This window comes from Plecotus auritus (assembly GCF_963455305.1).
Source record: "Plecotus auritus genome assembly, chromosome: 4".
Lineage (NCBI taxonomy): Eukaryota > Metazoa > Chordata > Mammalia > Chiroptera > Vespertilionidae > Plecotus > Plecotus auritus.
The window spans coordinates 85,461,162-85,485,485 of record NC_137775.1 but is presented as its reverse complement, the minus strand read 5'-3'; the positions used below and the strand labels follow the sequence as shown (position 1 = coordinate 85,485,485).

The 24,324-nt window shown below is 37.3% G+C and overlaps 1 protein-coding gene across 4 annotated transcripts in view; it reads left to right on the top strand.

The window, feature by feature from the left end:
* The window catches only part of PTCHD4 (patched domain containing 4), a gene marked incomplete at its 5' end in the record, with an annotated part of 186,474 nt that extends 176,195 nt beyond the window's left edge, over positions 1–10,279 (top strand). For all 4 annotated transcript variants that reach the window (XM_080667000.1, XM_080666998.1, XM_080666999.1 and 1 more), the window contains one exon: positions 4,279–10,279. In XM_080667000.1, coding sequence (XP_080523126.1) covers positions 4,279–5,912 — 1,634 coding nt within the window. In that variant the 3' untranslated portion in view covers positions 5,913–10,279. The remainder of the gene's footprint in view (positions 1–4,278) is intronic.
* Between the last annotated feature and the right edge of the window lie 14,045 nt (positions 10,280–24,324).

Sequence of the window (24,324 nt, the reverse complement as noted above, 5' to 3'; positions counted from 1 at the left end):
TGGATGGACCTAGAGGGTATTATGCTAAGTGAAATAAGTCAGAGAAAGACAAATTCCATATGATTTCACTTATATGTGGAATCTAAAAAAAAATAAATAAATGAACAAACATAACAGAAACAAACTCATAGATACAGAGAACAAATTAATAGTTGCCAGATGGGAGGGAAGCTGGAGGTTGTGGTAAAGAAAAAGGTAAAAGGGATTAAGAAGTACAAATTGCCAGTTATTAAAATAGTCATGGGGATGTAAGGTACAGCATGGGGAATATAGTCAATAACTTTTTAGTAACTCTATATGGTGTCATATGGGTACTAGATGTACCTGAATGATCATTTCATAAGGTAAGTAAATGTTTATTAACTATGTTATACAACTGAAACTAATATAATATGGTATATCAATAGTAATTAGGAAATAAATTAATTTTTACAAAGTATATAACTTCTTGACACAGAAAATAGGATGCTTTAAGTATATTATTTTAATAATGAAGAATAAGTATTTAAAAGATACATACATTTTCTGAATCCAGCTAGAATTACAGTATCCCAGCTGGTGTGGCTCAGTGGTTGAGCACTGACCCATGAACCGAAAGGTCTCTGGTTTGATGCCTGGTCAGGGCACATGCCCAGGAATAGAACTGGCTCAATCCCCAGTGGGGTGTGTACAGGAAGCAGTCAATCAATGTTTCTCTCATCGATATTTCTATCTCTCTAGCCATCTCCTTCCTTTCTCCCTCAAAAAATCAATAAAAAACGTATTTTTAAAAAAGAATTACAGTTGATTTAATTCAATAAGAGGTTCGTGGACATCTCTGGTCATCTATCACTTTGCCAAATGTTCTGCAGAGTATAAATGTAACATAAAATGCATTCTCTGACCTTGAAGAATTTTCAATCTAACCAGAGATTGACCATACCTTGAGAAAGTAATTTTGTTCCAGAGCAAAACAGCCCATGATTGGGTGTTAAAATGAGTTACTAATAGATGCAATAGAGTTTAGGAATCAGAAAAAAATCAATGTGTTTGGAATTTTCAGAGCTAGATTCTTGGCAAAGATGAAAATTGAGCTGACGCTTAACTGTCCAATGATAGAATTTCAATTAAATGACCAGTAATTAGGAGAAGGTGTTATATAAGGCAGAAAAAATAGCATTAACAAAACTAAGAAGATAAGACTAATCACGGGCAGGTTCATGGAGAGAGAAGATTACCCTAACTAAAGCAGGTAAGAGATATGAACTGCTAGGAAGTAACCTAATTATGATGAGAATCAAGTGAGTGAATATTGATAGGAATACCTTGTAAAATACCTAAACCTATGAATGAGATAAAACATGCCATCTCCAAACAAAGTTTGGAAATTGAGTTTTCAGTCTTTATCACACTTAAAGTGATTACTTGATTACTTAACCTAATATAGTTTAGCACATCTTCCTACACATACAGACCTTTGTACTGTATAAAGCAACATGCTGGCCTACATAGTGTACCTAATATTCCATAAAAGTGACCATTAGCAAAGGCAAGCCAAATTTAGCTATAACCCCAGATAGCCTTTCCCCTCCCCTTGTGGCTACAAAGATAGCAAGAGTCCTCATTTCAGAAGAGAAGTTCTCTATTTAAATAATTATTTTAATTAACTTAACTAATATCCTAATATTACATTTTTGTCAAGGGAATAAGAGAACAAGTATCCTGTTTGGTCAAGGAGTCTTGCAGAAGATGGAAATTAACAATTGATGTTAAGAATTATTAGACTTAATTCAGTGATCATATATGTTGGGTTAGTAATTTTTATTAAATTATTTGGGGTGACATTGGTTCATAGGACCATATAGGTTTCAAGTGTACATCTCCAGGACACATAATCTGCACATGGCATTATATGCCCACCACCCAAAGTCAAATCATCTCTGTCACCACCTATTTGGCTCCCTTTACTCTTTGTTGCTCCCCACCCCCTTCCCACTGGTAACCACCATACTGTTGTCTGTGTCTATGAGTTTCAGTTTTATATTCCACATATGAGTGAAATCATATGGGTCTTAGGTTTTTCTGACTGATTTATTTTGCTTAGCATAATAATCTCAAGGTCCCTCCATGTTGTTGCAAATGGCAGTATTTTATCTTTTCTGATGGCTGAGTAGTATTCCATGGTATATATGTACCATATCTTTTTTATCCAATCCTCTATTGAAGGACACTTTGGTGTCTCCAGGTCTTGGCCACTGTGAATAATGTTGCGATGAACAATGCATATGTCTTTGTGAATAAATATTTTTGAGTTTTGGGGTAGTTACCCAGAAGGGAGATTGCTCTCAGAACCCTTTCTACTTGTTTGGTTAAAGGATCTTTCCTGACTGGAGACTCAGAAGCAAGAACTTTGGAGAATAAATAGGTTTTTATTTGGAATAATAATTCCAGTGCAATAACAATTAATAGTTAATAGTAACCCCCAGAATAGGTGGACCAATGTATCTTTAAAATCAAAGATCAGCATTATATACATTTAAACCTGTAAATTCCATGGTCTAACTATAAAGCAAGAATTCTTAGATCCCCATAAAAGAAGTTTGGGTAAGTGTTAACTCACTTACAAAACTTTGTTGGTTAGGATAGGTTCACTTGCATATAACCACCTTACTTACAGCCATTTAGACAAATAGAGATTTGATTTTCTTTAAAGAGAACCCAAGAGGAAGATAGGCTAAGGCTCTTTTTGGTGGCTCCATGATGTCATTTGGGACAAAGCTCCATCTGGTTTTCTAATAAGCATCCTTAAATGACTTCTTCTTACATCACATTGTCCGGAAATATGTCACATGAACCACCCCTAGTTGAAAGGTTGGCTGAGAAATAAAGTTTTTAATTGTGCACATTGTAGTCCCAAATAAAAGTGACAAGGAAGGAAAGGAATTATGTAGGCCACTTAGCAAACTCTATGAACAACACAAAATAAATGATTATAGTGAGACCTCAGCCATGATAATATGTTTGTTAAAGCACTGCTAAGTAAACTGGGTCTGTAACCCAGAACTCCACTCTCTAGGTGCCACACAAAGTCCATTTTCCAGGTTTTCTTAAACTCATTCATTTGGTACCTTTATGCTACATTTTTGTCTAGTGGATTTCTTGGACAATAGCCCAAGCACAGCTTCTGTCCAGGCATAGGAAAGGTTTGTCTGTAGTACTGCTGTGGCTACAAGGGCAAGACTATTTATGAAGATTTCCATTCAGGCAGACAGTTATCGACTGATATATCGTGGCTAATCATTGACAGAGCTAACTCAGGCAAGTGGAAAAAAAAAAAAGAGAGAGAGAGAAACTGCAGATATAGTATGATACCTTTACGGTTTCTGATTTTGTAAGAAAGAAGCAAGTGGTGGTATCTTAAGAGCTGTCAAGTTCCTGAAATAAAACATCTCAGTATCTATTAGCTTCAGACACATAGTAGGTGTTCAAGTAGTATTTTTGAATAAACTTTTTGGTCTATTTTCCCTTATCAAAATGTGCACAGAAGCTGGCTCTAAAAAGAAGCATTTTCTATGTACTTTAATGAGGCAGTCAAACATTTAGTCAGTTTACATCTCTGTGAATAAAGGCTCTCTGAGGAGCCCAGGCGAAATGCTGGCTGTGATCTCTTGCTCTGATGGTCTTGCCTTCTGATAGTCTTGCCTTATCTTTTATATGACCTGGCGGATTTTTTTTTCTTTTTTACTCACATCCAGTGTAAATCAAATCTGTAGGAATTAGTTTCTAAGCCATTTGGCCACCAAGCAGATTATTAACATTGTAAAATCAATTTAAAGCTATTTTTAAGTGTTAAAATCATCTTCTAATTTCCTAAATCAGAATGTAAATCAGCCTGAAATGGAGGTTAGGGACTATCAGTCAATACATCAGTTGATCAAGCACTGAGTTGGTGTTGAAGGGCATTGAAGATGCAAGACTAACAGCCCCTGCTCTTGACAATTTATAATCCATTTAAGGAGACAGTGTGTGTGCAGATAATGCCACATTATATTACAACTTGTCAAATTAATAGAATGGATAATAAATACTTAATTTTTCCAACAAATAAATCTGGACCTTCCTAAAGTGGGAACATGGAGCAAATATGTCCTGCTATGTAACTCAAATTTTGAGATCCTGATAGGAGGATTAGAGTATAAAGTACTGTTTACCTTAGATAACCTATCAGGAATTCATTTGCATTCACATAGGAGAAAATAAAAAAAAACAATTATTCTCTTTCTTCTTTTCTTAAATTAGGTCATGGAACTAAAGGAGTATTTGAGCTTCTGTCTGGATGGCGGAGAACCAGAGAAAATCTGCCCTTCAAAGACAGGGTAGCAGATGCCTATTCTGATGTGATGGTCACCTATACCATGACCAGCTCCCTGTACCTCATTACCTTTGGCATGGGTGCCAGCCCATTCACAAACATAGAGGCTGTCAAGGTCTTCTGTCAGAACATGTGTGTCTCCATTCTGTTAAACTACTTCTACATTTTTTCTTTCTTTGGCTCCTGTCTGGTCTTCGCTGGCCAACTAGAGCAAAACCGCTACCACAGCATCTTTTGCTGTAAAATCCCTTCTGCAGAATACCTGGACCGCAAACCCGTGTGGTTCCAGACAGTGATGAGTGACGGGCATCAGCAGACATCCCATCATGAGACGAACCCCTACCAGCACCACTTTATTCAGCACTTCCTCCGTGAGCATTACAATGAATGGATTACCAACATCTATGTGAAACCCTTTGTTGTCATCCTCTATCTCATTTACTCCTCCTTCTCCTTCATGGGGTGCCTGCAGATCAGCGACAGAGCCAACACCATCAATCTGCTAGCCAGTGATTCCCCAAGTGTTTCCTATGCCATGGTCCAGCAGAAATATTTCAGCAACTACAGCCCCGTGATAGGCTTCTACGTCTACGAGCCCCTCCAGTATTGGAACAGCAGCGTCCAGGAGGACCTGCGGAGACTCTGCAGTGGGTTCACTGCCATGTCCTGGGTGGAGCAGTACTACCAGTTCCTGAAAGTTAGCAACATCAGTGCCAATAACAAGAGCGACTTCATCAGTGTCCTACAGAGTTCATTTCTAAAAAAGCCAGAATTCCAGCATTTTCGCAATGACATCATCTTCTCCAAGGCAGGGGATGAGAACAACATCATTGCTTCTCGCTTGTACCTGGTGGCCAGGACTAGCAGAGACAAGCAGAAAGAAGTCATAGAAGTGTTGGAAAAGCTGAGGCCCCTGTCCCTCTCCAAGAGCATCCGATTCATCGTGTTCAACCCCTCCTTTGTATTCATGGACCATTACGGCTTGTCGGTCACAGTGCCTGTTCTGATTGCAGGCTTTGGTGTTCTCCTGGTGTTAATCTTGACTTTTTTCCTAGTGATCCACCCTCTGGGAAACTTCTGGCTAATCCTTAGTGTCACCTCAATTGAGCTGGGGGTCCTGGGCTTAATGACATTATGGAACGTCGACATGGATTGCATTTCTACCTTGTGCCTTATCTACACTTTAAATTTCGCCATTGACCACTGTGCACCACTGCTTTACACATTTGTATTAGCAACTGAGCACACCCGAACACATTGTATAAAAATCTCCCTGCAAGAGCATGGGACAGCCATTTTGCAAAATATTACTTCTTTTCTTATTGGGTTGGTCCCCCTCCTATTTGTGCCTTCGAACCTGACCTTCACACTGTTCAAATGCTTGCTGCTCACCGGGGGTTGCACACTTCTGCACTGTTTTGTTATCTTACCTGTGTTCCTAACCTTTTTCCCCCCTTCCAAAAAGCACCATAAGAAAAAGAAACGTGCCAAGCGAAAGGAGAGAGAGGAGATTGAATGCATAGAAATTCAAGAGAACCCTGATCACGTCACCACAGTCTGAAGGTGTAACTAATGGATTATTTTTCTTTTCCAGTATTGCACAACGATGCAGGGCGAGTAAAGCTCAGACCTCAGCTGCTTGGGCTGGCCAGGGGTAACAAGGCAAGTCAGATCAAGAGTGAATTCCTCATGACACGTCAAGGTGTCCACTTCTTGGGGGAAAGAGGGAATCAAAGAAGGGGAAACCTTCTTTTCAACCTTGTTCTCCACTAAAGATAAGTTTCTGGATGTGATCTTAGAGCTCTTCCAAGGAATGGATGGGTCAAAGAAGTGTTAAAAGTCCGAAAGAACCAACTGCTTTCAAAAATAAAATGCTTAGGAGAGATGGAGAAGAGAGGGAAGGGGGCCTCCAAATAGGGAAAAAAGACATAGAAAATGTCAAAACTGCCGTGGCACTTTTCATATTTGGTTTTTGAACAGGTTGGTCAAAGGAAACCTATGCACTTGGGAAGTACACATTTAATCCCGTCTAAACCAAAGGACTTCCCGATCCATTTTCTGTGTACATATATGTGTGTGTTTACTGTACATTGGCATTTGTGTGGAGGGAGATGTCCATTTGCAGATAGGCTGGCCTTTCTCTAGAAAGTCAAATCAGCCTTAGCCAAATAAGGAGCCTTCGTGGCCATTCAAAATCAACTCCAGTGTTTCAGCAGCAAGAGTATTATTCAACTGTGTTAAGCAAAATGATCAGAGATGTGACTCTATTAGATTCTACATATCATGTTGTCAGTCTTTGAGATTCTTGCTTTGGAAGACTTAGCAAAAAAACACACAAAGGGCATATGAATTAATTGCCACATGGACAAGGTTTAAAATCTCGTGTTAGAGCTAAATAGTTGACATGGGTTTTTTATTGGCTTTTAATGGTTCTCTGTAATTAAGGAGGCTGATTTGGCTGCTTTCAGAGAGCTCAACCACTGCAAATGAGCTTTTTTATACGTACTGTCTATACATGTGTGTATAAGGGTGCACTAGTTAGTGTGTGTGTGTGTTTGAGAGAGAGAGAGAGAGAGAAAGAGAATGCAATAGTTAAAGTGTTCTCATTTTAGATGGTAAAAATATATTGCCATGGAAGAGAGAAAATTACTATATAAGAAAGGAGGCATAACTAGGCCGCTAGTAGAATGATATGGAGTAAATGGGCCATCATCATTCATCATGCACCATCTACTGGTTCTCAGTGTATTGAAAATACTCTAATCCTATAAAGTCTCTTGCATTCCTTGAGTTGATATTTGGAACATTAACCCAAGCCACAATCACTATAGTGGTGGTCACTGCAACTACTATTTTGTAGCTTCTTGCCGTATCATTGTTTTTGTTACCTGAAAAGTGCTCCTTGGTAGGCCCACCTTCTAGGATGATTGTAGCTTCCCACAGGTGGCAAGTAATTGTAACGGCGGCTGAATCCTCTCTCAAAAAAAAGCTTAAAAGCTGAAGTTTAGAACTGCTCCCCAGCAGATAGACTAAGTCTGTTGGATGCTTACTTGGATTAGTGCTGTGCATCCTGTCACAAATTACTAGAAAATGCCTTTTCCTGTGCCAAGTAGTAGAATAAGTTAATTTTCAGGTAGGACTGAACAAATATCCAATGATTATAAAATCTGTTAGTAAGCTCTTTTACCTGGAAAAGAGCAACTGTTTCCCACTAACTTGGGTTGTATATTTTAATTGAATCTCAAATATTAAATCTAAGAAAAAAAAAAAGGGAAAAACTCAATCTCCTGGACTCAGTTAAGTTCAGGAAAGAGATATAGTAGATGTAGTCTTTGGAAATCAACTTTATGGATGAATGAAGTAACAAAACAGTGTACCTTTTACAAATAAAGAGTTTACCACAAATTAAGAGAAAGGAGAACTGTTTCTAAAATAAAAAAAAAACTTTAGCCAAACTTTATTTTATTAAATGGAGTTTGATTTGTCCTACCTTGACGCAATTGTGTTCCTGTTAGAAATTATGTATGTCTTTTCAATTGTGTTCATCTGGTCACAATATCAATAGATCAAGTATGGAAAATAATTGCCATAAACATAGGGTTATTGTTCTTGCATTATATGTAAAGTCATGTCACAGGTAACCCTAGCCTTTTACCTCCTGAACTGCTCTGCTAGAATGAACTGGTGTTTGGCACTAGTAGACATGCAGACCATGATCTCATATCTGAAGCAGAAATTTCTGAAGAATTGGGTGTGGTTTTGGGGTGGGGGGTGGGGGATGGAGGGCAGGATTCTTCTTTCACAATTTACTCATTATTTGTAAAGATTTGTTTTACCCCTCTTTACATCTCTTTCAAAAGATGAGAGGTAATCACCTGAGGAAATCCATTAATTATCATATCACTCTACTTCTTTCCAGGTCATACCATTATCCCAAGCATTTACCAATTTTTAAAAAGCTTGCCTACTTTTTCCTTAATTACCTACAATTGCACATGCACAGAATGTTGCAGGATGATACATAAAGAAAGAATTGAGCATGCCAGTTGCCAAATGCATATGGGGATAGTTGCATATATCGCCAAACCACTGAAATTTCTAATATCACTTAATAGTGTCTATTTGGAAGAGGGAAAAATAGTTCTTTTGGGGGCTATATCTTCAAGGATTAAAGTGACTAAGATAAATATGAATTTCTCATTGCTCAAGTGACTAGAGGTGTGGAATTTTAGAAGGACATTTTCTTTTCCAGGATACTATGGTACTCTTTAGTGAACTGTAGCAATAAATCACTGAAATGGAATTTCTTGTTCTGGAAGAGTTAATATACCACTCAAAATGCCCTAATAGCCCCAGGCAGTAATTTAAGTCCAGGAAGACTCTAACAGCATCATATGACCTCCCAACCTCACTCTAGAACAGATGTTTCCAAGAATTCCATTTACTGAATGCCAAAATACATTCTAAAATATGAGATCATGATTTGTAGATTAACACCCAACCTCTGCCTTTTTCAATAGCTTGTGTGCAACTCTCCCTGGCTTTTCAAATTTCCTCCTGCTCTTTGTCCACTTGTAAAATAATGATGGTGTCCAAATAAGGAACTTATCTACTGCTAGAAGATGGCCAATCAACTCCTAGAAGAGAAGAAACCTTCAGGAAATGTCTCAGATATGTAGAATATTTTGTTTTGTTGGAACATGTTTTTTCCTTAAAGTGAGAGGTTTCAAGTTTGTTAAAACCACACCTTTTCTTAATTTAAACTGGATGTGAATTTGTTTTCTTCCATCAGAATTTATATTTAAATTGAGAAACCATAAGAGCCTACTCTCCATTATGGTTAATAATGCTTCAAAGAGGTACTCACTTGAATTGTAGAAAGAGATTTGGCTACAAGTTAAATTCTTAACCTATTATACTTAAAGGTAATCATATGCTAACTTCAACCTTACTGACTTTTTTCTAAATGGAGGGTGTACTTAAAGGTCATACCATTAATTCTTTCAGGGACTGTGAACCTCTTTGAAAGTTGTGCATGAATATTCTATGAAAAAATTGTTCTCTACTGTGGTTGTATCATGTGAGTGTTCCTTTCCCATTTAATTCCTGTTTATTCCTACAGAATCTTTGGTTTTACCTTGTGAGCTTAGAAGAATTGTGACAAAAGAAGCTCCTATGATGCTATAATAGCCATTCTTGAATGTTGAATTCAAGAGGGTGAGAGCTTTGTCCACTTTGTAATTACCCATTACACCTTCCCATAATAAGCTAATCTTTCTAGGCTTGTGGTTAGAGCTAGAGATTAACCATTGCCATTCAGAATTAGATGTATTTTTATACGTTGGCTGTAAATATCATAATTACAGCCACATATTTTTATGACCAAATAGTTAATGAATGCCTGGCACTATGCATGTATTGTTACTAATAGTACATAGATTTTTAAAGACACTATTTTCATGGTTATTGCAACTTTTATTAAAATTATCATATCACCTAGTAATAAATGCCTTGTAGGTTTTGGTCCTAGGGCCTAAATTCCATAGAAAGTTCTTTCCCAAGGAGAATAATTGCCTTTCTTGGGTGTCAATGGCAGCAACCTCTTCTAGAATGTCTTCTGGAAAGTCCTAGAGGCTAGGACTTTCAGGTAAAGGACATACCAGATTCTGTGTCAGTCAGTACTTAAGCATCCTTTAATGTCTTGTGTTTGCTCATCTCATGGTGATCCGGAGAATACAATGCCTTGAAACTGGAATTTAGATGGTATCTCCTATTGATTGGAGAATTCAATGATTTGCTTAACCTCTTCCCAGAGGGATCTCTCTGTTCAGTCTATTTTGTTGGTGTTTGCAAATGGCATTAATAATCCTTTCAAATGTGAACCTGAAAATTGTAATTTATTCCAAAAGAGATCTAGAAGCACTTTTATTCCTTAAAAAAAAGGAAAAGAAAAAGACATTTTGCTCTTTCTGTGTCATAAAATATTTTGTGACCAATTTTATGACATTGATTCCAAACCCATCTATAGCTGAATTGCCATGCCCTTGAAATCTCCCCATCTTGAATCTAAATATAAAACTCAGCATCATTACTGTGGCACAGGCATTTATACTAACCCTTTGTAAGCAATGATCTGACAATATATTGTGTAGATGAAAAATGAGCTATTTTTTTTTACTGGTTTATCTCCAAAATCATGACTACAAATATATTTACCCAAATGAAATCAGAAAAATCATAATGAAAGCAACAAAGCCTCTTTGCATCTGGTCCGGCATGGGCGGGACTATATATAGTTATCACAGCAATAAATTACATTGATTTCTAAGCTAAATGGCCAAGATTTGAGTCACCATCATTTTAGATAGAAAGGCAAGAGAACTGTTCTGTGTTTGAAGTTTCCTGGAGTTGGATCAGGCAGCATTTTGAATAAGATTAAAAAGATGTTGAGAAATGAGCCCACATGCTTAGACATTAGGATGTCTGTGAGTAGGCGTGATGGAACAGGTTGGGTAAATTCCATATATTTTACAGTTTAGGATATGGCACAGAGAATTGCATGGTGCATCAAAACTATAGATTTTTAACTGCTAGCAAATTGATTATATGCAAATATATCCCACTTGAATATTTTATTCTCATTTGTCAGATTCATAATCTGATATTTACAGAGAAAGTACTCCTGAATTTCCAAGCATGAACCAGCAAGTATGAGCCATAGATCACTTTTTGGGTGAAAATGGGATACTGGGATACTCCTTGAAAAGAAGATTCAAGCAAGCTCCCAGATAAGCATTATTCATTCCCAGGGATGGCTATTGGCATTGATCTGATTTTGTACATACTTGGGATATAATGAATACTTTTTTATGTTTTCTCTGTACTTAATGAGGACTTCTCTATTGATGATAGAAAAGTCACTTGCTTTTTTCAAAATGAAAAACAACTCAAAGAGAGAAATATATAGGGTTTAAAAATCATATACTAGACTAATACAGATTACTAGCCTACAGATAACATCATATCTCTTTTGCACCTGTAAAGATGCTGTCATAATTAAATGGGCTTGTAACCTAAACTGAGAACTTCTATAAGATACATAATTTTAATGTTTTAAGTATTTATAAAATTATTGCTAAATTTGCACTTTTATAAATTATAGAAAGTCAGTCCCTATTATTTTTCCAGTTACAGGTTTTCCTAAGAAAATTAAATATTTATAAAAATCATTGGTAAATTTTCACTTTTATGAATTATAGAAAGTCAGTCCCTATTATTTTTCCCAGTTATGAAGTCTTAAAACACAGAAAGAAACTTTAGAAACAGGGGAGTAAGAACATCTATTGGTTATGTGTGGCCCCTGCTTCATGTCACGTGTTTGTACTTATCTGAACTGTGATTTTAGGAGACATTTTTAGCTGTGTTCTAGTTTCTCACACGGCTGATGACGTGGCAAGACAGAGGAACAGAAAGGTCTCTTTTTCCTCTATTTTCATGGTTATTAGAGCAACCATATTACCAACAGGGGCTCTGTCAAACCAGTGGAGAAAAGAGAACTTTGCAAAGAATTCGCCAAAGAATTCCCTAGGAGTAACTAAGATAGACTGCCATGTGTAAAAGAAAAGTGGAGATAATTTTGTGTTATTTTCCAGTTGTGTATAATTTATCACCTTGGATTTTGGCACAGGTAGTCGCCAGTATGTTCTGGGAAGCATTTAAGTTATCTAATGTAGGATGGCCAAGAGTATCTTCCCTGGGAAGTGGAAATAGCTTCCATTACTCCATTTGGTTGGTTGGCTGGCTATTGGTAGCCACAGTAAGAGAGCTGGAAAAAGACCAAACTATCATATTCCTGCAAGTCCTGCAGCAGTATGCAGCATCTATTTTGCAGTACAATCAAGAAATTCTGGCACCTTTTCTTCTTAAAGTGCTGGGTACTGAAAAATTATACCTAATATTCATCAATGCAGATATCCCAAAGTTTGGCAGAATTTAAGTAACAACTTTATTATACTTTCTTGTTAGTTATGCATATTTTTCAGCAATAGGCTCTTTTGCTCTTCAGTAGGAAATCTGTCACAGATTGTAAAGGGCAGAGATCTCTCTTAGCTACCTCCTAAGGGTATTTAAAGACAAAATGGCATGCAACTTGTGATTAAATGGCAATATATTAAAGCCACAAAGCAATATGATTTATCACCTCTCCTTCATGCTCTTTCACTTTGTAAATTGAGACCAGGCTAAATGTAAAAGAAATACCCATATGTGCAGTCCTATTAGGGCATTCTGGTTAATAGGACATTCATTAATATATAATCTCTCAGGACAGTTGATTGGTTGTCTCTACAGACATCCCAGAGCACAATGCTTGGTTCAGGAGAATTAACCTGACATTGACTTTGAGGCTACTGAGTGAGGTGCACAATATTCAAATTATCTGTAAATATCTTCAATAAAAATTCCAAGTGAACTTCTTATTCACGGAGGGAAAATTCCATCTACTTGCTCACCCTAAGCAAAAAGAAAGACACAAAGTTACCACAAAGTTATTTGGCATTTTACTTAGCTATTCTTTTCCACTTGATGTCATTACTATTACTTTGGGCTAAATTGGAGTTCTTAAGCAACAGGTCACTGTTGGAAGCTTTAGAATCAGTGAGACAAAAATCACTAGGATGAAACTCTTTTGTCCCATCCATAGACAAGTTGTAAGAATGAAAGTGAAAGTGGAGCATGTTCATTTCTTTTCCAAAACAAAAACCCACTAATTCTTAATCCTGGCTAAATAAAATGCTAATTTCTCTAACAAAGAAGAATGATAAAAAGTATGAAATTATGGGACTCCAGTGTCTTATCAATATGGTCCAATAGCAAACCACCACTTTCAGAAAGATGTCTTTCCATCTAAGAACACTATTTTTTTAATATTCGGTTCTTATATTTCATTCATGAAAACAGCCTCACTTATCACTCCTAAAATAGTGCAAATAAATGAAAAAGCCATTTAAAGCTTTCTGCTTTGTAACTATTTTGGGCTCTAAAACTAAAGATACTTATTGAGGAAAGCTTAACAAAATTTTGAACAAAAATGTCAATATCAAAAATAGTATGTGTTATCTTTTCGTCCCCAAATATGTTCAAAGTAGGGAAATCCCACTCTCTAAGAAGCAAATGAGTCCCTCAAAAATCTCATATGAGCCCCTCAAAAATCTCAAAATTGCTTGTAGTTGGTTCATTTTCAAAATTTTCCTCCATTCTCTAAAAGTGAGGAGACAATTTATAAACCAGGTTTTTCTAACTATACTAAAAATAAAGAAATAACAAATTATTCCTCATAGGTTTGCACATGTAGAGATACATTGAACAATTATATTCATCTCATAACTCAATCAAGAGGAATCAAATATTTCCTTGTTTGTTTCATTTTTATTTTCCTCCCTTGAGGTATGATAATTTTAGTAAAATTCCTCAGGATTATTCTGTTTAAGAAATCTATGATCTGAAGCCTAAAGGTAAAAACCTTAAGAAAAAGAACAATAAAGCCTTAGCTACTTGGAAAAGTGTCATCTCAGTTATATTCACTATAAGGCCACTAGGCAAAGTTATTTACAGCATTTCTGACTATTGTCCTCTTATTTTAACAACAACAAAAATGTAGTTTCATTAGTCACAATAGGGAATAGTTAAATATGAAAATAGTGATAGGTGATACAGGTGTTTACTCTGTAGTTCCTAGGGTCAGTTGACTTTACCAGTTTTTTTCTAAATCACTATCTCAAATACTGCAAGCTGAACTACCCATTCATTCACTGTACTCTCTTTTTCTCTTTCTTTTTTATAAATATGTTTTAATTGACTTTAGAGGAAGAGGAAGGGGGAGGGAGAGAGAGAGAGAGAGAAACATTGATGTGAGAGTGAAACATTGATCAGTTGCCTGCTGCAAGCACACTGACAGGGGATCAAACCCATAACCTGGGCATGTGCCCTGACAGGAAATCAACCTGATGGCCTTATGGTGCAAGAGATGACACTCATCCAAAGGAGCCACACCAGCTAAGGCTCTCCTTCATTTCTTATTGTTAATGTCCCACAGAATGTCATGATATATGACTCCTTCATCTAACATCAGTGGGAACTTTGGGCCTCCTCTCCTTTAGGGATTCTTTTAAACTAGGAATTTAAACTTCTAAAAACATAACATCTCATGACATCACAATGTAACATAATAATCTATATTTCTCTAGTCCTTTATTGAATTGCATTAAAAGTAGTACCATGATAATAGATATCAATTATTCCTACATGATTAAGGAAAATTCAAAATAACTTGGCATTCCTGAGACATATTTTTATGAATTTCTAAGTTCACAAATATCTTTATAAGATAAATTACTACTAAAGTGTTACTGAAATATTTATATGGTCCTTTAAGACCCCTAATAATTGTACTAACTTCAAGTCTACAGAAATTTATAATCAGTTCAAAAAATAATAAAAAAAGCTGTACTTGAAGCTTCTCACTACATTACATTGTATAACTGTAGGAACATTAACAAGAAAAGTGCTTTAACCAACATTTTTTTCCCCTGTGAGAGTTACAGAGATGAGACACTAATAGTCTGGTGGCTTTCAAGCAGTACACAGGCTTACTCACAAAGCATACCCCTTAGTCAGCACCTGAGACAGTTCCAAGGCTGGGTAAAATTAAGCATGAGCTTAATTACCATTTCTAAATATTAAAACAAGAGTGTTAAATCTTTGAATACCCAAGTCCACTATTCTCATTATTGATATGGTCGCATTACAAGGCATACATAAATAACCAACTTTCATAGGATTAAATGCACCTGATGCCAAAATTACATTGAAACTATTTAATAACCCACAATTCACTGTAGGAGCTTTTGTCATTGCAGTCATTGACATAATTTGCATGACCTAGAGAACTCTGCCTAATAACATTTCATTTTATATTGTTTTCCGTATTTTTTAAACAAAAATGCCCAGAATTTTGTGTGGAAATGTTTAGATTTACTTAATAGCCATTTTCCTGTCTAAATTTGATAATTTAATCATTAATTTATTTCATTTTGGTTTCTGTTTAGATATGTTCATTTTTTTTTCATTTATAAAATAATTATCCTTAGAGTAATTAAAATATGTTCTTCCTTTAGGTAAGAAAGAGCATGGCTAGAAAGGCATGAAATAATAAATTAGAAAATTAAACTGGATAGGTGAACATATTTGCAAGCACTAAAGTTTGGGAAAATAATCACTCATTGTGCTGTATATGTGCACCAAGCTGAAATTCCCTGCTGCTTTTAATAATGACAACTGACATGCCAAGCAGTATATATTACTGATCCATCCACTTAGCAGACAGTTGCTGATTATTCAGTGAAGAAATAAATGAAAGAATTCTCCTGCCTCTGACTTGTCTGCCTGTAACCTAATGAAAAGTGAGTTGTTTAATAATCTGAATCTGTGAAGCCCTATATGTGGATGTTTTTATTGTTTTGTCTTATTTTATTTTCTGAAATTCTTCTTGATAACTAGTTACACAGAAATAAGGCCCCATATAAAGGACAAATTTCAGGTATGTTGAAACTAACTATTCTTTTCAATAAGTTGGTATACTAGAGCCTACAGCTATACATATCTTGATAGTGAAATAAAAGGGAATATGATTTAACATGAACAAAAATACCAAAGGGTAGGGATGATAAAAAAAAAAAAAGGTCAATAAGGAAAACCAAAAATACAAATGGGAAACTTTTGAAGAGTAAAATAAACAGCTTAACTAAATTTCTAAAATTTTTATTTGGTTTCTGTTTATTAGCTTATTTGTTTGTTTTAAATAAACACATGGGAAGGGGTCAAAAATGTTGACATATCTAAATCTACAAAAGTGTGTTAGCTGTTAACCCTTTAAAAAATACCAGAAATTCAGTGTATTTTAGGGTCAAGATGGGTTCCTGGAACAGCTCTATATTGCTTGGGATTATGTTCATTTACTCAGCAAATATTTAGGAGGACCAATATTGGTGCTAGGTTCAGAGGAAATACCAGTATTCAAAACTCTTGACCTTGAGGTACCTATGATCTGTTGAGAAAAATTCTGGCTGGGATGTTCCAGGAAGGCATCATGAAATGATCAACATTGAAACTTGAATAAGATTCTATTAGACCAGTGGTTCTCAATCTTTCTAATGCCGTGACCCTTTAACACAGTTCCTCATGTTGTGGTGACCCCCAACCATAAAATTATTTTCGTTGCTACTTCATAACTGTAATTTTGTTACTGTTATGAATCGTAATGTAAATATAATACTGTCTCTAATTTAATACTGTTCCTATGGAATAATTGTCCTGCAAACACTTTGCTTTCATTGTTATACTAGAGGCCTGGTGCACAAAATTCATGCACATGTAGGGTCCCTAGGCCTGGCTGGTGATCAGGGCCGATCTGTGGGACAACCGGCCAGCCCCACCCCCTGTCGCTGCTACCACTAGTTCCTTCCATTTGCAGGCCAACTGGCAGGGTGATGGGGGCCGCCCCCTGCTGGCACCCACCTTGGCTGGCCTGGGGCCTGCAGGATGGGGCAGCTCCTGCATTGAGCGTCTGCCCCCTGGTGGTCAGTGCGTGTCATAGCAACTGGTCGTTCTGCCAGTTTGTCGATTTTCATATTGGGCTTTTATGATATAGGATGCTTTTTAACATTAGCATTAAAATGACCAGAGATAATAATCCATATGAACTCTTTGTAGTGTACAATTTTATTGAACAAAAATGAATGTGCAAGGGAAGCAGGAGCAACTGGCATCTTGAGAAAATGTAAAAACATTTAGACCTTGGAACCCTGATGTCACACCATAGGATCCCAGAGCAGCTCAGTCGTGCACTAGCTTTGTGGTGTACCCAATGGGTCACAGCTTTCACTAGATAACTTTCTGCAAAAACTCCATAATTATCCGTTCACTCAATTCCTCACCCAATCTTTCATTCAACAAACATTTTTAAACATCCTGTATGTGCCAGGCACTGAGAATGAATGCAAAAAACAACAACAAATAAAATAAAAACCTGGTGCAGCTGCTACCACTCATAATTTAGACCAGCAAAGGAAAGGTGAGACAGCTACACATAACTAGAACAAGAGTAAGGGGTATTAATTGAAAGGATTTATTTTCCAGCTTGAGTGTGCACCAAAATCACCTGGAAGGCTTGTTAAAACAAGGATCGCTGGGTCCTGCCTCCGGAGTTGCTGATTCAGTAGGTCTGGAATGAGGCCTGAAAATTTATATTGCAAACAAGTCCTCAGGTGCTAATGCTACTGGTCTGGGGAAGCACACTTGCACTGTGCAAACTGCTGCAGTAGAAGCCTGTGAATGGCTTGGATATTCTGAAGGTGGTTGGATTAAATCTGTCCAGGCGAGGGGATGATGATGAGGGACAGCTTCTCCTCAGGAGTCCTGAAAGGCTGGATCAAAGTACACAAGGATGCTCCAGGCTGAAGAAATGAAACCTGAATTCAAGTCATGTTTACCAAGTTCACCTGTTCATAAACTCACCAGGAAAGCTCGTTAAATTCAAGAGGGGTGAGCCTTAGGAATCTCCCTTTGTAGCAAGTTCCCCAAGAGGATCTTCTCATGAAGAAAATCTAGGAAACATTGAACCAAGGCAAGGTGTATGAAAGAATATATCATTTTCAGAGAAGTTGTGATATAGAATTTTTTTTGATGGTTGTGGGGAGCAGAGAGGTATTAACTCATCTATGACTAGAATACATTGGTTTCCAGTTACATACAGGACATCATAAGTTTGAATTTCAGATAAACAATGAATCATGTGTTGTGTGTGTGTGTGTGTGTGTTTTCAGTATAATATGTCCCATGCAACATTTGGGACATACTAAAAAAAATTATTTGAAATTCAAATTTAACGGAATATCCTATATTTTTATTTGCTAAATCTGTCAACTCTTAAGACTGTAGGGTGTGTGTCATGTGGGAAGAAAGACCAGAAGGGATGAAACTGAAACAATATTATCATGTTAAGTGATAACATATGTAATATTATTTTCCAAGGGGGGTGATACAGATTCAGCATGTAACTAATGGGACTTAAGTTTCAGGATCCTTTGCTTACATGAGTACTTCCAAGGTAGTATGTTCACATTGCCATAGGTTAATATAACATCTGCAAAAGTAAGATAATTTTGTGGTTATTTTCTTACAAAGGGACTCCAAAACTCTATAGGCTTCAGGCCCCACAAAATATTTATCTGCCTCTGCATGTGGGACCATCATTAGTATCAGATAAAACATACAAAGGATATTGGCAAACATTAACTCTAAAGTAAAAATATTAAGTACAATCCATTTGAAGATATTTTTCTTCCTGTCTCATTAAGAGGAACTACTTAAACTCCAAATGGCCTCAACACTGGCCTCCTCAAATTAGCCTAGATGGGTACAATTAATTTCCAAGTGAAGTAGAGAGAAAATTCCACTTTCCATGTATTTGACCATGGTACCCTATGCTCATAGGGCATATTAAAGAACTCATGCTTTGTGGAGCAAACTTTAGGAAATGTCATATTAGAAAGGCTCATCTCTAATACTGGTGTGCAGATGAACATTTAGTAAATTTCTAAGATAAACAGTCTGAACAGGCCTGTATAGAAATTAGTTCTCATTTTCTAAATAATATTGCTGCTTTCTAGATAATCAAATGATTTATGTCCTTACAAAAGAGTATATACTTGAGGGAAAATGACTCATCAACATGGGTAACTTGATTGAGAGTCTGATTTTGCCCTTTGGTTCTAGTAGAAATTCAGAAAATTGGAAGTAAATAAATGGAAACCAAGTTGAAATAAATCAAAAAGAGTAAAATCTGAAGAAAGAAATGTCAAAATGGTGTAGAAAAAAAGGGGTTGGTATTTTTCATCCTTTTGAAAAATGCTATAGCATTCTAAGATAATTGAGAAATTTTGGTCATAAATAAAACATTTGAGTAAGATTATTTCTCTAATAGCTTTTATAACTTTTTCTTTATAAAAAAGAAAAATCTATCAACAAAAACAGTATAGTGTGTTGAAAATGGCTGTACGCAGATTTTTGGTCTCAATATCACAGCTATTGAACTGTGATATACACCAGATTAGGGATAATTTTTTAAGCCATAGTCTAGAAAAAGCAATAATTAACAAATCTATAATTCTTTTTTTTAAAGATCCCCAAAAGGCCACCTTACTTATACAGATAAGATAAAAAGAATTTGTTGAAACTTAAGAGTCACACTCAAAATGCCAACGCAAGACAAAGATCTCTTACCAAATGTGCCAATAGTTTTTCTCTATGTATTTTATCTAAATACTTAGAGCACTTAATTTTGTTTGTTTGATTGTTTGTTTTTCAATAATAGGAAGCCACAAGTATAAGTTGGCAATGATAGAGAATAATTTTTGGTTGGAAGAAATTTTTCAACAACTGGAAACTATGGAAGTAAAATGGCATAATGAACTAACCATATCATTCATTCACTACTCCTCCAGCAAACATTTATTAAGTACTTATAGTGTACCAAGTAATGGACCAGGTGCTGTGCTAGGGACAAAGCAATGTTCAAATAATCCTGAGGAAGGAACATCTTAATGTCTCACAAAAATAAGAAAGTGACTATTTTAACTGAAACTGTTGTGTTATGAAACATTGGCAAGAGCACTTTGCCTGCTGTTAACCTAGTCTAAATGTTGTCCAAAATTTATGCTAATATTTGTTTGCCATAATAAATAAGTTATTCTGTTAATTTTTTCATTTGTTGGAAATGCGTATCATGAGTACTAGTTGTGTTTTGAACAAAACGATAAGGTAGGATGGAAGGACAGGCAAACAATTGAGTAATTTTATTAGCAATGCAGAAAATAAAACCTTGAGGGTATAAATCCTTTTGCTTGTTATTATGCCCTAAAACAAGTTAGTAACATCAGATATAAGCAACTTCCAAAACTCATAATTTGACCCAACGGAAGAAATATTGAGAAATAGACCTGACTCAGGCAAGAACTGAGACACAGATAAGAAACACACAACACACAACACACACACACACACACACACACACACACGGAAATTTGTTTAATGAGAGAACATCAGCAAAAAGGAGTTATTTCCTGCCTTGCTGCCACCTCCACTCACTTTTACTTAGTGTGTCAATGACTAAGGAATATTTAAAAGGATGGCTTAAAGGAAGGAAAAATCATGACTAATTTGGGGAAAAGGAGTTCATATGTGGGTGGAGGAAAACAATATTGTTTCTTCTTAGTGCTAGGTTACAAAGGTCCTATCCAGTTTGACCTTTAGCATTGGGCAGATTGTGAGATCTCAAGCACTGCACGGAGATTGACATATAGTCTTTCACCAAAATAATGGTTTGAGAGGCCTCAAGTAGCACCTTATTTTCTTTGTTCAATTTAGCATGAGACACATCAACATTTAATCCTCTGTTGGACTCTACTATCTTCAAAAAGGAACTGATTAAAATGTATATAAAGGTTTTTCAAGTCCAAAAATTATAAAGATCTTACCTAATAAGAAATAATTAATTTTTATAAAGTGTTTTATCACCCCTGTTAATACCTGACCTAATTAACCCTGCTTAAATAGGTGAATCTCTAGCACATGGTTCAAATAATCTAATGGCCTACTGTATTTTTACCCTGGGAATATTAGGAGTTACCTGGAAACATTTTTTCTATGAAAGTAAAATGGCATAATGAATCAGCCATACCCCCAAAGTGTGTAGCTTTCCTCTCTGGTATATTTATAATGCTCTGCTCCATGAGCAGCCCTGACCCTGCTAAGTAATAATACCCTGGAAAACTGGAGTTAAAAATTGAGAGGAGCCGAAACCGGTTTGGCTCAGTGGATGGAGCGTCGGCCTACGGACTGGGGGGTCCCGGGTTCGATTCCGGTCGGGGGCATGTACCTTGGTTGCGGGCACGTCCCCGGTGGGGGGTGTGCGGGAGGCAGCTGATCGGTGTTTCTCTCTCATCGATGTTTCTAGCTCTCTATCTCTCTCCCTTCCTCTCTGTGAAATATCAATAAAATATATTTAAAAAAAAAATTTAAAAAAAAAAAAATTGAGAGGAAAAAAGAACATAAATGAAGGCAGACAGCAAGGAGAATGGGTAGTAATAATGTGATAAAGAAGAAAAATGGGCCCCACTTTCTGCAGGGGAGTAAGGAGTCTATAAATATATAAATATAAGCTCTATATTAGGATGGGCAGTGACATAAATCAGACAAATCAGAAGAAATTTCTTACCAACTGAGTTCCTATTTTTTTTGTTTGTTTCTGTTTTCATGTTCTCAAAATTCCTTGAATTTCTTGTTTTGTGTTGTGGGTTTCTCTTTTTATTAATTACTAGAGGCCCGGTGCATGAAATTCGTGCATGGGGGCGGGGGGTGTCCCTCAGCCCAGCCTGCACCCTCTCCAATATGGGACCCCTTGAGGGATGTCCGACTTCCCGTTTAAGCCTGATCCCAGTGGGATCGGGCCTAAACGGGAAGCTGGACATCCCTTTCACAATCCAGGACTGCTGGCTCCCAACTGCTCGCCTGCCTGCCTTCCTGATTGCCCCTAACCACTTCTGCCTGCCAGCCTGATCACCCCCTAACCACTCCCCTGCCAGCCTGATTGATGCCTAACTGCTCCCCTGCCAGCCTGTTTGCCCCTAACTGCCCTCCCCTGCAGGCCTGGTCCCCCCCAACTGCTCTCCCCTGCAGGCCTGGGACCCTCCCAACTGCCCTCCCCTGCTGGCCATCTTTTGGTGGCCATCTTGTGTCCACATGGGGGCAGGGTCTTTACATGGGGGCAGCCATCTTGTGTGTTGGAATGATGGTCAATCTGCATATTACTCTTTTATTAGATAGGATAGAGGTCTGGTGCATGGGTGGGGGCCAGCTGGTTTGCCCTGAAGGGTGTCCCAGATCAGGGTGGGGGTTCCCTTGGGGCGTGGGACGGCCTGGGCGAGGGGCCTGTGGTGGTTTGCAGGCCGGCCATGCCCCCTGGTGACCCAAGCAGAGGCCCAGGTATCTGGGGTTTATTTATCTTCTACAATTGAAACTTTGTAGCCTGGGGCAGAGCCAAGCCTGCTTGCTCCGTGGCGGCAGCCATTTTTTTTTGGATTTATGTATCTTCTATAATTGAAACTTTGTAGCCTTAAGTGGAGGCCTGGGCCGGCCAGGGTGTGCGGAAAGCTTGGCTTCCTCCATCGCCGGAGGCAACCCTAGCCTCCTGCTCTTTCCAGCTCCATGGCTGCCGCCATTTCTGTTTGGGTTTATGTATCTTCTATCATTGAAACTTTGTAGCCTTGAGTGGAGGCCTAGGCCGGCAAGGGCAGGCGGAAAGCTTGGCTTCCTCCATTGCCAGGGAAACCCAAGCCTCCCTCCTGCTCTCTGTGGCTGTAGCCATCTTGGTTGGGTTTATTTGCATATTTGCTCCTGATTGGCTTGTGGGCGTGGCTTGTGGGTGTGGCTTGTGGGTGTAGCGGAGTGGTGGTTAATTTGCATATTACTCTTTTATTATATAGGATTACAATTTTTATGTATTTCTTTCATTTATTACCTTCAGCTCAGTTTTATATACTAGAAGGGATAAAGAAAATATATTATGTGGTTTCTACCTTTAAGTTGCTTGAGATTTATTTGAAGATGTTAAAAGAGAAAATAGTCATGAGTGATAAAACACAGAAAATGGTTGATGATAACTTGCATGGTTCATACTTTGGAATTAAGATAATCTGGGTATCAGAGCCTATTGGCTGGCATTAAAGGGGAACCCAGCATAAAAGAAATGCTACTTCCATCAGGCCTTGAAGATGCAATGGATCTGCTTAAGCAAAGGATTCAGTTCTCCAAAGCTGTTAATTCTTATGCAAGAGGTATGACAGAGTGAAGCCCTACCCTATCTGTGTCCTCCACCCACTCTGTCCTCTCTGAACCAAGCATATCCCCTTCCCATACCCCCACTTCCATGGGTCTTTGTGCTTGCTATTCTCACTACCCTGAATGCACCTCTTCCCCATATACCCATAGGTATTCTTCACGATTTATTTTGGTTCTATTTAAATATCATGTCATTAGAAAACCCTTCACAACCATTTTAAAATACAGTCGGCTTCCTTGCCTCCTTGCTATGGTATTTGTTTATTGTCTATCTGTCCTCAGTAGATTGAAAGCTCTATGAGGGCAGTTACTTTTTATTGTTGTTGGTCTATAAAATACTGTAACCCAGGTACCCATGAGGCATGAAATAAATATTTTGGGGAGAAGGGAAGGGAGGGAGGGGGGACATAAGAGCAAAGTATGGACTAATTTCAGAAGGACCTTGAGAGTTCCAAGTGTTTCAGTTACAAAGTTGAAGCCATTAGATGTATCTCATTGTCCAATAAGTAATTCAAGATAGACTTACTAATAAGTTTGAAAATTTCTTGCCTATGAATTCCTTGCCAGGTAATATTAACATCTAGCCTTTCATTTTTATAATATTTATCAGAAGCTTAAATTTTAACAAAAGCCATGGTTTTCTTTGACACGGCAGGAACTGCGTTCCTATCCTAGCTTGAAAGTGGGAAAACGAAAAGGGAATACAGTTGAGAAAATGAAAGATTATCATGCAATTGCTATGCTACTTTTTCTGCTCAGCTAAGAAACTCAAAGATACGGTACCAAGCCATTTTCAGCTGGAATTTTAGAACTATGTACACAAGCACCCAGAGCCAGCCAGACATAAGCATAAGTAAAATATATCATCAGATGCTCAGGAACATTTTCTTCATCCCAGGAAATGAATCATTTATTGGTATTCTACCTGCTGGTTCCAAGCTCACATGAATGATTCATTAATTAGTCTCAAACACAGATGGTTATAATTAAATCACAGGTTCTGTAAGATAATTACCTAG